This window comes from Oncorhynchus clarkii, chromosome 13 (assembly GCF_045791955.1).
Source record: "Oncorhynchus clarkii lewisi isolate Uvic-CL-2024 chromosome 13, UVic_Ocla_1.0, whole genome shotgun sequence".
In the NCBI taxonomy this organism is placed as follows: Eukaryota; Metazoa; Chordata; class Actinopteri; order Salmoniformes; family Salmonidae; genus Oncorhynchus; species Oncorhynchus clarkii.
Genome location: NC_092159.1, coordinates 7,224,447 through 7,237,830, shown reverse-complemented (window position 1 = coordinate 7,237,830; position 13,384 = coordinate 7,224,447). Strand labels below are relative to the sequence as shown.

The 13,384-nt window shown below is 47.4% G+C and overlaps 1 protein-coding gene across 2 annotated transcripts in view; it reads right to left on the bottom strand.

Annotated features, from left to right (window-relative positions):
* The window catches only part of LOC139424334 (pre-B-cell leukemia transcription factor 1-like), a 37,259-nt gene that overhangs the window by 6,095 nt on the left and 17,780 nt on the right, over positions 1-13,384 (bottom strand). For both annotated transcript variants that reach the window (XM_071176066.1, XM_071176067.1), the window contains exons 3-5: positions 1,987-2,234; positions 511-701; positions 168-303 (exon numbers count right to left, since the gene is read on the bottom strand). In XM_071176066.1, the coding sequence (XP_071032167.1) occupies positions 168-303; positions 511-701; positions 1,987-2,234 (575 nt within the window). The remainder of the gene's footprint in view (positions 1-167; positions 304-510; positions 702-1,986; positions 2,235-13,384) is intronic.

Genomic DNA, 13,384 nt, shown 5'->3' with positions numbered 1-13,384 from the left:
ACCATAATATTAACACCTCCTATAACCCTCTACCATAATATTAACAGTAATATTAACACCTCCTATAACCAAAGGTCAAGACGTTGGTTTCTCCCATGGGAGACCAGGGTTCAGATCCCGCCCGTGATACTTCTGTGACCCTAGTTTGACCCTATTTGACCTCTGACCTGAGAGACGGTGATGGCACACTTCTTGGCCAGTTCCTCCTTGGCCTCCTCACTGGGGTAGGGGTTAGACAGGTGGGAGTAGAAGTACTCATTCAGCACCTCAGTAGCCTGCTTGTTGAAGTTACGTCTCTTCCGTCTGACCAGGGAGAGAGAGAGGGAGGTCAGAGAGAGCGAGAGAGAGAGGGGACGTGAGAGAGACACAGAGCGAGAGAGAGAGGGGAGGTGAGAGAGACACAGAGAGAGGTGAGACAGAGACAGAGAGAGAGAGGAGGGGGGAGGTGAGAGAGAGAGACACCCACAAACACACACACACATCCACACTGTCTCTCTCCGTCTCTCTCACCTGGCGTCGAGGAATCTGGAGCGCAGGATCATGACGGCCTCACAGGTGCTCTGTTTGAGCTGCATCTGGATGGAGCTGAACTTGCGGTGGATGATCCCCACCATGCGCTCGATCTCCTTGGGAGAGATGGGCCGCGTGCGACTCTGCTCCCTCAGCAGGTTCATCACGTGGTTGGTGAACTCACTGCACGCCTGGGGAGGGTGGAGAGGAGAGGAGAGGAGAGGAGAGGAGAGGAGAAGGAGGAGGAGAGGAGGAGGAGGAGGAGGGGAGAGGAGGAGGAGAGGAGAGGAGAAGGAGGAGGGAGGGGAGAGGAGAGGAGAGGAGGAGAGGAGAGGAGAGGAGGAGGAGAGGAGGAGGGAGGGGAGAGGAGGAGGAGGAGGAGGGGAAAGGAGGAGGAGAGGAGAGGAGGAGGAGGAGGAGGAGGAGGGAGGAGGAGGGGATGAAGGAAGGAGGAGAGGAGGAGGAAGGAGGAGGAAGGAGGAGAAGAGGGATGAAGGAGGAGGGAGGAAGGAGATGTCATTTTTTTCTGAAGGGGAGGTACTGGTCGTGTCTGAATACCCATACTGAGTTCTAAATAGTAGTCTGTGAAATCTCTAAATGCCAGGAGGTCATCAGGCTTTTCATCTCCTAGAATTCACTGCACCCTACTCAGGAAGAGACGGATCCTTTCATCTCGTAGAATTCACTGCACACTACTCAGGAAGAGACGGATCCTTTCATCTCGTAGAATTCACTGCACACTACTCAGGAAGAGATGGATCCTTTCATCTCGTAGAATTCACTGCACACTACTCAGGAAGAGAATGATATTTTCATCTAGTAGAATTCACTGCACACTACTCAGGAAGAGACGGATCTTTTCATCTCCTAGAATTCACTGCACACTACTCAGGAAGAGACGGATCCTTTCATCTCGTAGAATTCACTGCACACTACTCAGGAAGAGACGGATCCTTTCATCTAGTAGAATTCACTGCACACTACTCAGGAAGAGAATGATATTTTCATCTAGTAGAATTCACTGCACACTACTCAGGAAGAGAATGATATTTTCATCTAGTAGAATTCACTGCACACTACTCAGGAAGAGACGGATCTTTTCATCTAGTAGAATTCACTGCACACTACTCAGGAAGAGACGGATCTTTTCATCTAGTAGAATTCACTGCACACTACTCAGGAAGAGAAGGATTTTTTCATCTGTTTGAAAACAGCTGATTATCAGATTAGGGGAGGAGCAACGAATGGCGAGGAACAAGCGTGATTGGATGATGCCTTCTCAGTATGGAGTAGTATGTTGATATTTCAGGATTCCTGCATTCGTTGTCACAAAACAGTATCTTCTAAACGGTATGTAGTACTACTAATACACAGTATGTAGTTTTAGTAAGTAGTAGGCAAGACAGATTTCAGACACGCCCCCTCCACCCCCCTCCTTCTCTCAGCTGTTTTTGGATAGTGTGTGTTCCCTCCTACCTGTTCATATTTCTCCAGTTCAGAGTGGTATATTCCTCTGATCTGAGTCAGCTTGGCCCTGTAGTCTGAGTGTTCTATACTGCCGTCGTTAGGGGAACCGCCTGCGGCCGCCGCCGCTACAGCCGCTGCCGCCGCCGAGGCCCCGCCCTTCTCTGGGCCGGACACGCCCTCTGCCAGCAACATGTTGTCCAATCGCATGATCTGAGGATCTGGTGGATCCTCATCCTGGATGCCACGGATACTGAGGACTGGAGAGGAGAGAGAGAGACAAGCTCAAGGGTTAGAAAGATGAATAGAGAGAGAGATGGAGATGGAGAGACAAGCACAAGGGTTAGAAAGATGAATAGAGAGAGAGATGGAGAGAGAGATGGAGAGACAAGCACAAGGGTTAGAAAGATGAATAGAGAGAGAGATGGAGAGAGAGATGGAGAGACAAGCACAAGGGTTAGAAAGATGAATAGAGAGAGAGAGATGGAGAGACAAGCACAAGGGTTAGAAAGATGAAGAGAGAGAGAGACAAGCACAAGGGTTAGAAAGATGAATAGAGAGAGACAAGCACAAGGGTTAGAAAGATGAATAGAGAGAGAGAGACAAGCACAAGGGTTAGAAAGATGAATAAAGAGAGAGAGACAAGCACACTGGTTAGAAAGATGAATAGAGAGAGAGAGACAGCACAAGGGTTAGAAAGATGAATAGAGAGAGAGAGAGACAAGCACAAGGGTTAGAAAGATGAATAGAGAGAGAGACAAGCACATGGGTTAGAAAGATGAATAGAGAGAGAGAGACAAGCACAACGGTTAGAAAGATGAATAGAGAGAGAGAGACAAGAATAATTTTGCACGCCCAATTTTTCAGTTTTTGATTTGTTAAAAAAGTTTGAAATATCCAATAAATGTCGTTCCACTTCATGATTGTGTCCCACTTGTTGTTGATTCTTCACAAAAAAATACAGTTTTATATCTTTATGTTTGAAGCCTGAAATGTGGCAAAAGGTCGCAAAGCTCAAGGGGGCCGAATACTTTCGCAAGGCACTGTATATCAATGAATTGGCGAGGGCACTAGAACAGTCTGCAGCACCCGGCCTTGGAATCTGAAGTCAAACGTGTCTCCTGTTTGGTGATCTGGTGCTTCTGTCCCCAAACAAGGAGGGCCTACAGCAGCACCTAGATCTTCTGCACAGATTCTGTCAGACCTGGGCCCTGACAGTAAATCTCAGTAAGACAAAAATAATGGTGTTCCAAAAAAGATCCAGTTGCCAGGACCACAAATACAAATTCCACCTAGACACCGTTGCCCTAGAGCACACAGAAAACTATACATACCTCGGCCTAAGCATCAGCGCCACAGGTAACTTCCACAAAGCTGTGAACGATCTGAGATACAAGACAAGATGGGCCTTCTACACCATCAAAAGGAACATTACTTTTTTTAAACTTGAATCAGTTATAGAACCCATTGCCCTTCATGGTTGTGGGGTCTGGGGTCTGCTCACCAACCAAGAATTCACAAAATTGATACTCTGCAGACAGACAGACAAACAGTTGTAGTCCCAGCTGTGACCAGCAGAGTGCACCCTTCCCCTGTTTCTAGCCCACTAGTGAGCAGACATAAGGGCCACTATAGAAGCCAGTATTGTTTCCTCCTCCATGCTCTTACATTCAGGCCTCATAACCAGTTACCAGGCTGGAAACGAATTAAGACAACTGATTGTGGGCTGATTCACCTGGTCAAGGGCTTGATCTAGCTCACCTGATTCACCTGGTCAAGGGCTTGATCTAGCTCCCCTGGTTCACCTGATCAAGGGCTTGATCTAGCTCCCCTGGTTCACCTGATCAAGGGCTTGATCTAGCTCACCTGATTCACCTGGTCATGGGCTTTAACTAGCTCCCCTGGTTCACCTGGTCAAGGGCTTGAACTAGCTCGCCTGGTTCACCTGGTCAAGGGCTTGATCTGGCTCACCTGATTCACCTGGTCAAGGGCTTGATCTAGCTCACCTGGTTCACCTGGTCAAGGGCTTGATCTAGCTCGCCTGGTTCACCTGGTCAAGGGCTTGATCTAGCTCACCTGATTCACCTGGTCAAGGGCTTGATCTAGCTCACCTGGTTCACCTGGTCAAGGGCTTGATCTAGCTCACCTGATTCACCTGGTCAAGGGCTTGATCTAGCTACCCTGGTTCACCTGGTCATGGGCTTGAACTAGCTCGCCTGGTTCACCTGGTCAAGGGCTTGATCTAGCTCACCTGATTCATCTAGTCAAGGGCTTTAACTAGCTCACCTGGTTCACCTGGTCAAGGGCTTTAACTAGCTCACCTGGTTCACCTGGTCAAGGGCTTTAACTAGCTCACCTGGTTCACCTGGTCAAGGGCTTGATCTAGCTCACCTGGTTCACCTGGTCAAGGGCTTGATCTAGCTCACCTGGTTCACCTGGCCAAGGGCTTTAACTAGCTCACCTGGTTCACCTGGTCAAGGGCTTTAACTAGCTCACCTGGTTCACCTGGTCAAGGGCTTTATCAGTAGTTAACAAGTTGAATCAGATGTGTTTGCTCTGGAAGCTACAACACATGGAATGACTGGCGGTCCCTGTGGAGAGGTTTGAGAACCACTCGTCTGGTAGGTGTAGTAACGCTGTAGGAGTTAGTAGTCTCTTTGTGCGTCCCAAATGGTACTCTATTCCCTCTAGACCCATAGGGTTCTGGTCTGAATGGTACTCTATTCCCCCTAGACCCATAGGGTTCTGGTCTGAATGGTACTCTATTCCACTAGGCCCATAGGGTTCTGGTCTGAATGGTACTCTATTCCACTAGGCCCATAGGGTTCTGGTCTGAATGGTACTCTATTCCACTTGGCCCATAGGGTTCTGGTCTGAATGGTACTCTATTCCCCCTAGACCCATAGGGTTCTGGTCTGAATGTTTAATGTGTCTTACTGACTGGTGAATGACCGGTATGCTGTCTAAATATATGTCTGTCTGGTGGTTTAATGTGTCTGTCAGTCTGGTGTATTACTGGTTACTGATTGGTTCTCAGAAAGGCTTCTGTCAGTCTGGACCCGTCAGACATATTTAGACAACTAACCAGTAATACACCAGACTGACAGGGTACTGGTTAGGGTCCAGACTGACAGGGTACTGGTTAGGGTCCAGACTGACAGGGTACTGGTTAGGGTCCAGACTGACAGGGTACTGGTTAAGGTCCAGTCTGACAGGGTACTAGTTAGGGTCCAGTCTGACAGGGTACTGGTTAGGGTCCAGACTGACAGGGTACTGGTTAGGTTCCTGACTGACAGGGTACTGGTTAGGGTCCAGTCTGACAGGGTACTGGTTAGGGTCTAGTCTGACAGGCTACTGGTTAGGGTCCAGTCTGACAGAAGCGGTTCTGAGAATCAGTCTTACAGGGTACTGGTTAGGGTCCAGTCTGACAGGGTACTGGTTAGGGTCCAGACTGACAGGGTACTGGTTAGGGTCCAGACTGACAGAAGTGGCTCTGAGAATCAGTCTTACAGGGTACTGGTTAGGGTCCAGACTGACAGGGTACTGGTTAGGGTCCAGACTGACAGAAGTGGTTCTGAGAATCAGTCTTACAGGGTACTGGTTAGGGTCCAGACTGACAGAAGTGGTTCTGAGAATCAGTCTTACAGGGTACTGGTTAGGGTCCAGACTGACAGGGTACTGGTTAGGGTCCAGTCTTACAGGGTACTGGTTAGGGTCCAGACTGACAGGGTACTGGTTAGGGTCCAGACTGACAGGGTACTGGTTAGGGTCCAGACTGACAGGGTACTGGTTAGGGTCCAGTCTGACAGGGTACTGGTTAGGGTCCAGACTGACAGGGTACTGGTTAGGGTCCAGACTGACAGGGTACTGGTTAGGGTCCAGACTGACAGGGTACTGGTTAGGGTCCAGACTGACAGGGTACTGGTTAGGGTCCAGACTGACAGGGTACTGGTTAGGGTCCAGACTGACAGGGTACTGGTTAGGGTCCAGACTGACAGGGTACTGGTTAGGGTCCAGTCTGACAGGGTACTGGTTAGGGTCCAGACTGACAGGGTACTGGTTAGGGTCCAGTCTGACAGGGTACTGGTTAGGGTCCAGACTGACAGGGTACTGGTTAGGGTCCAGACTGACAGGGTACTGGTTAGGGTCCAGACTGACAGGGTACTGGTTAGGGTCCAGACTGACAGGGTACTGGTTAGGGTCCAGACTGACAGGGTACTGGTTAGGGTCCAGACTGACAGGGTACTGGTTAGGGTCCAGACTGACAGGGTACTGGTTAGGGTCCAGTCTTACAGGGTACTGGTTAGGGTCCAGACTGACAGGGTACTGGTTAGGGTCCAGACTGACAGGGTACTGGTTAGGGTCCAGTCTGACAGGGTACTGGTTAGGGTCCAGACTGACAGGGTACTGGTTAGGGTCCAGACTGACAGGGTACTGGTTAGGGTCCAGTCTGACAGGGTACTGGTTAGGGTCCAGTCTGACAGGGTACTGGTTAGGGTCCAGACTGACAGGGTACTGGTTAGGGTCCAGTCTGACAGAAGTGGTTCTGAGAATCAGTCTTACAGGGTACTGGTTAGGGTCCAGTCTGACAGGGTACTGGTTAGGGTCCAGACTGACAGGGTACTGGTTAGGGTCCAGACTGACAGGGTACTGGTTAGGGTCCAGACTGACAGGGTACTGGTTAGGGTCCAGTCTGACAGGGTACTGGTTAGGGTCCAGACTGACAGGGTACTGGTTAGGGTCCAGACTGACAGGGTACTGGTTAGGGTCCAGACTGACAGGGTACTGGTTAGGGTCCAGACTGACAGGGTACTGGTTAGGGTCCAGACTGACAGGGTACTGGTTAGGGTCCAGACTGACAGGGTACTGGTTAGGGTCCAGACTGACAGGGTACTGGTTAGGGTCCAGTCTGACAGGGTACTGGTTAGGGTCCAGACTGACAGGGTACTGGTTAGGGTCCAGACTGACAGGGTACTGGTTAGGGTCCAGTCTTACAGGGTACTGGTTCACAGAGAATTCACCCAACAAAGGACAACATAAGAAACTTAATCATATCCTTCTTTACTGTGTGTGTGTGTGTGTGTGTGTGTGTGTGTGTGTGTGTGTGTGTGTGTGTGTGTGTGTGTGTGTGTGTGTGTGTGTGTAAGCCTTTGGTTGTAAGAAGATCAGGTTTAAGTAGCGTCTGTTAGTATTTACTGAAGATTGACACGCACACATTCTGAGATGGAGATGAGACAGGGATAGAGAGACAGAGCGAGAGAGAGACAGAGACAGAGCAAGAGAGAGACAGAGCGAGAGAGCGAGTCGGAGAGAGCGAGAGAGAGACCGAGCGAGAGAGACAGAGAGAGAGAGAGACAGAGTGAGAGAGCGAGAGAGACAGAGAGACAGAGAGAGCGAGAGACAGACAGAGCGAGAGAGAGAGACAGAGCGAGAGAGAGAGACAGAGCGAGAGAGAGAGACAGAGCGAGAGAGAGAGAGAGCGAGAGAGACAGAGAGAGCGAGAGAGACAGAGAGAGCCAGAGAGAGCGAGAGAGACAGAGAGAGCGAGAAAGACAGAGAGAGACAGAGAGAGTAGCAGTGGTTTGTGTGGCTGTTGCTATGGTAGCATTGCCAGCTTTCCCTGGCATCCCCTTACTGCCAAAACAACTGATACGACACACACACACACACTCTCTCCCTCACACACACACAGAGGCGTTAATTAGGGCGTCTCTTAAGGAGCCACTAAAGACCCTGTGAAAAATGAATGCTCATTTGAGAGGTCATTAATTTGCACAGTTATGCAAATTAGGTGGCAATTACAGCGTAGTTCCCTGGATCAGCTCACATTTATAATCACACAATGAGGGATATGACAGCATCCACATCTGGCAACCGGCCAGTCTACAATACACACACACAGACACACACAGTCTACAATACACACACACAGACACACACAGTCTACAATACACACACACACAGTCTACAATACACAGACAGACAGACAGACAGACAGACAGACAGACAGACAGACAGACAGACAGACAGACAGACAGTACGAGCTAACCTCTGCTGGTTGCAGACCCAACCTGGCAATTAACAGCAAACAGCCCAATATGATAAATGACAATACTGTTACTGTAATTGTTTAGGCCTTAGTGCTGAGTTAGTTACTGTAATTGTATAGGTCTTAGTGCCGAGTTGGTTACTGTAATTGTATAGGCCTTAGTGCTGAGTTAGTTACTGTAATTGTATAGGCCTTAGTGCTGAGTTAGTTACTGTAATTGTTTTGGTCTTGGTGCTGAGTTACAGTTACTGTAATTATAGGCCTTAGTGCGGAGTTAGTTACTGTAATTATAGGCCTTAGTGCCGAGTTGGTTACTGTAATTGTATAGGCCTTAGTGCTGAGTTACAGTTACTGTAATTGTATAGGCCTTAGTGCTGAGTTAGTTATTGTAATTGTATAGGTCTTGGTGCTGAGTTACAGTTACTGTAATTATAGGCCTTAGTGCAGAGTTAGTTATTGTAATTATAGGCCTTACTGCGGAGTTAGTTACTGTAATTGTATAGGTCTTGGTGCTAAGTTACAGTTACTGTAATTGTATAGGCCTTAGTGTGGAGTTAGTTACTGTAATTATAGGCCTTAGTGCTGAGGTACAGTTACTGAAATTGTATAGGTCTTGGTGCTGAGTTAGAGTTACTGTAATTGTATAGGCCTTAGTGCGGAGTTAGTTACTGTAATTGTATAGGCCTTAGTGCGGAGTTAGTTACTGTAATTGTATAGGTCTTAATGCTGAGCAATTAACCCACATTTGTCATTTGTCGTTTTTTAAAGAACTAATTGACTGATGTCGGTTCAATTATTTCAATTACAGTCTGTTTTTTGTTTTAAAAAAAATGTAAACTCAATGAGCAGTTTCTCTAGCGAAAAGAATAAGATGAAGCCCAAACTGTGCGATGTAGCAGGGAGTTGTAGTTTCCGAACAGGCCAATATTCTACATAGTTTAGCGCATAAAACATGGTAATTAACTACAATGACCATAACCCATTGCGCATCTACGCGTCCGGTGCGTGTTTGTTTTACGCCTGCTACGTCAGGTTAGTGTGGACACCGAGACAGAGAAGAGATGGGCGACTCACAGGGATAGAGAGCAGTTTCTTCACGAGGTTTCTCGCTACCTGATCTAAGTGATTGATAGTTGCTATTCAGCAGTCACAAAAGTATACCTTAATAACGTCGAAGAACTACTAAAATAGTGATTTTGTCAGACGGCACAGGCAGCAGGTCTACAGAGATGAGATGATGACTCGGAATGAAATAAAGTCATTAAATAAATAAAATATACACAACTATTTCAATATTGTATTAAAGTAATGTGAACAAATGATGGTTAATACGTGATAAGCAGTAATGGGGCGGCAGGGTAGCCTAGTGGTTAGCAGGGCGGCAGGGTAGCCTAGTGGTTAGCAGGGCGGCAGGGTAGCCTAGTGGTTAGCAGGGCGGCAGGGTTAGAGGCAGGTAGCCTAGTGGTTAGAGCGTTGGACTAGTAACCGAAAGGTTGCAAGTTCAAACCCCTGAGCTGACAAGGTACAAATCTGTCGTTCTGTCCCTGAACAGGCAGTTAACCCACTAGGGTCATTGAAGGTCATTGAAAATAAGAATTTGTTCTTGACTTGCCTAGTTAAATAAAGGTTAAAAATAAAATGGGCAGTCACTGCCCTCATGGGACTTTTATCAGCGGTTTCACAGCATTCAATGTATAAAATAATTATCAAAACAAAAACAACTTCAAAAAGCTCTAATCGCTCAGTGGGCCTAAATCTGAACCTGGCAACCACAGATACTACTACATCTACTACTCTAATCGCTCAGCGGGCCTAAATCTGAACCTGGCAACCACAGATACTACTACATCTACTACTCTAATCGCTCAGCGGGCCTAAATCTGAACCTGGCAACCACAGATACTACTACATCTACTACTCTAATCGCTCAGCGGGCCTAAATCTGAACCTGGCAACCACAGATACTACTACATCTACTACTCTAATCGCTCAGCGGGCCTAAATCTGAACCTGGCAACCACAGATACTACTACATCTACTACTCTAATCGCTCAGCGGGCCTAAATCTGAACCTGGCAACCACAGATACTACTACATCTACTACTCTAATCGCTCAGCGGGCCTAAATCTGAACCTGGCAACCACAGATACTACTACATCTACTACTCTAATCGCTCAGCGGGCCTAAATCTGAACCTGGCAACCACAGATACTACTACATCTACTACTCTAATCGCTCAGCGGGCCTAAATCTGAACCTGGCAACCACAGATACTACTACATCTACTACTCTAATCGCTCAGCGGGCCTGTATCTGAACCTGGCAACCACAGATACTACTACATCTACTACTCTAATCGCTCAGCGGGCCTAAATCTGAACCTGGCAACCACAGATACTACTACATCTACTACTCTAATCGCTCAGCGGGCCTATATCTGAACCTGGCAACCACAGATACTACTACATCTACTACTCTAATCGCTCAGCGGGCCTAAATCTGAACCTGGCAACCACAGATACTACTACATCTACTACTCTAATCGCTCAGCGGGCCTAAATCTGAACCTGGCAACCACAGATACTACTACATCTACTACTCTAATCGCTCAGCGGGCCTATATCTGAACCTGGCAACCACAGATACTACTACATCTACTACTCTAATCGCTCAGCGGGCCTAAATCTGAACCTGGCAACCACAGATACTACTACATCTACTACTCTAATCGCTCAGCGGGCCTAAATCTGAACCTGGCAACCACAGATACTACTACATCTACTACTCTAATCGCTCAGCGGGCCTATATCTGAACCTGGCAACCACAGATACTACTACATCTACTACTCTAATCGCTCAGCGGGCCTATATCTGAACCTGGCAACCACAGATACTACTACATCTACTACTCTAATCGCTCAGTGGGCCTAAATCTGAACCTGGCAACCACAGATACTACTACATCTACTACTCTAATCGCTCAGCGGGCCTAAATCTGAACCTGGCAACCACAGATACTACTACATCTACTACTCTAATCGCTCAGTGGGCCTATATCTGAACCTGGCAACCACAGATACTACTACATCTACTACTCTAATCGCTCAGTGGGCCTAAATCTGAACCTGGCAACCACAGATACTACTACATCTACTACTCTAATCGCTCAGCGGGCCTAAATCTGAACCTGGCAACCACAGATACTACTACATCTACTACTCTAATCGCTCAGTGGGCCTAAATCTGAACCTGGCAACCACAGATACTACTACATCTACTACTCTAATCGCTCAGCGGGCCTAAATCTGAACCTGGCAACCACAGATACTACTACATCTACTACTCTAATCGCTCAGTGGGCCTAAATCTGAACCTGGCAACCACAGATACTACTACATCTACTACTCTAATCGCTCAGCAGGCCTATATCTGAACCTGGCAACCACAGATACTACTACTCTAATCGCTCAGTGGGCCTATATCTGAACCTGGCAACCACACACAGATACTACTACATCTACTACTCTAATCGCTCAGTGGGCCTATATCTGAACCTGGCAACCACAGATACTACTACATCTACTACTCTAATCGCTCAGCGGGCCTATATCTGAACCTGGCAACCACAGATACTACTACATCTACTACTCTAATCGCTCAGTGGGCCTATATCTGAACCTGGCAACCACAGATACTACTACATCTACTACTCTAATCGCTCAGTGGGCCTATATCTGAACCTGGCAACCAAACACAGATACTACTACATCTACTACTCTAATCGCTCAGCGGGCCTATATCTGAACCTGGCAACCACAGATACTACTACATCTACTACTCTAATCGCTCAGCGGGCCTATATCTGAACCTGGCAACCACAGATACTACTACATCTACTACTCTAATCGCTCAGTGGGCCTATATCTGAACCTGGCAACCACAGATACTACTACATCTACTACTCTAATCGCTCAGTGGGCCTATATCTGAACCTGGCAACCACAGATACTACTACATCTACTACTCTAATCGCTCAGTGGGCCTATATCTGAACCTGGCAACCACAGATACTACTACATCTACTACTCTAATCGCTCAGTGGGCCTATATCTGAACCTGGCAACCACAGATACTACTACATCTACTACTCTAATCGCTCAGCGGGCCTATATCTGAACCTGGCAACCACAGATACTACTACATCTACTACTCTAATCGCTCAGCGGGCCTATATCTGAACCTGGCAACCACAGATACTACTACATCTTTCCCCAACTGAAACAACTCTGCTGAAACTGGGAACACCCAGGAAATTCAACTGGATCAGGAACTGAAACTCTGCTGAAACTGGGAACACCCAGGAAATTCAACTGGATCAGGAACTGAAACTCTGCTGAAACTGGGAACACCCAGGAAAATCAACTGGATCAGAAACTGTAGTATCTTTATATCTAATTAGGTACAACATGTCAAACCCCATCCATCCTTTCCCCAACATCCCAAACCATACTCACACTGCTCTTCGCACACAAGTAACATCAACAAATGTGTGATGTTAAGTGCAAACGACAACCCCAGACAAACACTCACCAGCACACACACACAAGGCAGTCAAGGCCATTAGTTTGAGACAGCAAAGCTATGTTGTATGTATTATACATGTAGCAGCTCATTATTACCACTGCATTATGATGCATTACAACATCTAAACATGTATTGACAATTACCGTGGCCATCTGCATGACAATTAAACCTTACTCAAAAATGTCAATGGTCACAGCCCTACCCCACACACCTTTGACAGATTAACTAGATTACTATATAGTCCAACAACTCAATCCAAAGAAACACCTGTACATTAACTCACACACATACAGGGATGTGCGTGCACACGCACACGCACACAAGTATGGGGCCTCCCGAGTGGCGCAGTGGTCTAAGGCACTACATCGCAGTTGCTAGCTGTGCCACTAGAGATCCTGGTTCGAGTCCAGGCTCTGTCGCAGCCGGCCACGACCGAGAGACCCATGGGCCAGGTGTACGGTGTTTCCTTCCGACACATTGGTGTGGCTGGCTTCCGGGTTAAGTTGGCATTGTGTCAAGAAGCAATGCGGCTTGGCTGGGTTGACCCTCGCCTCTCCCGAGTCCGTACTGGAGTTGCAGCGATGAGACAAGACTGTAACTACCAATTGGATTCCACGAAATTGGGGAGAAAAAGGAGTTGTTTTTTTTAAAGTAACTTAAAAAAAAATGTAAATACATCAAAGTAATATCAGTACCGTAACGTCTGCAGTGATTGGATGTTAGTGTGTGGATGTGCGTTTACAAGGATATGAAATGGAGGTGAGGGTGTGATATGG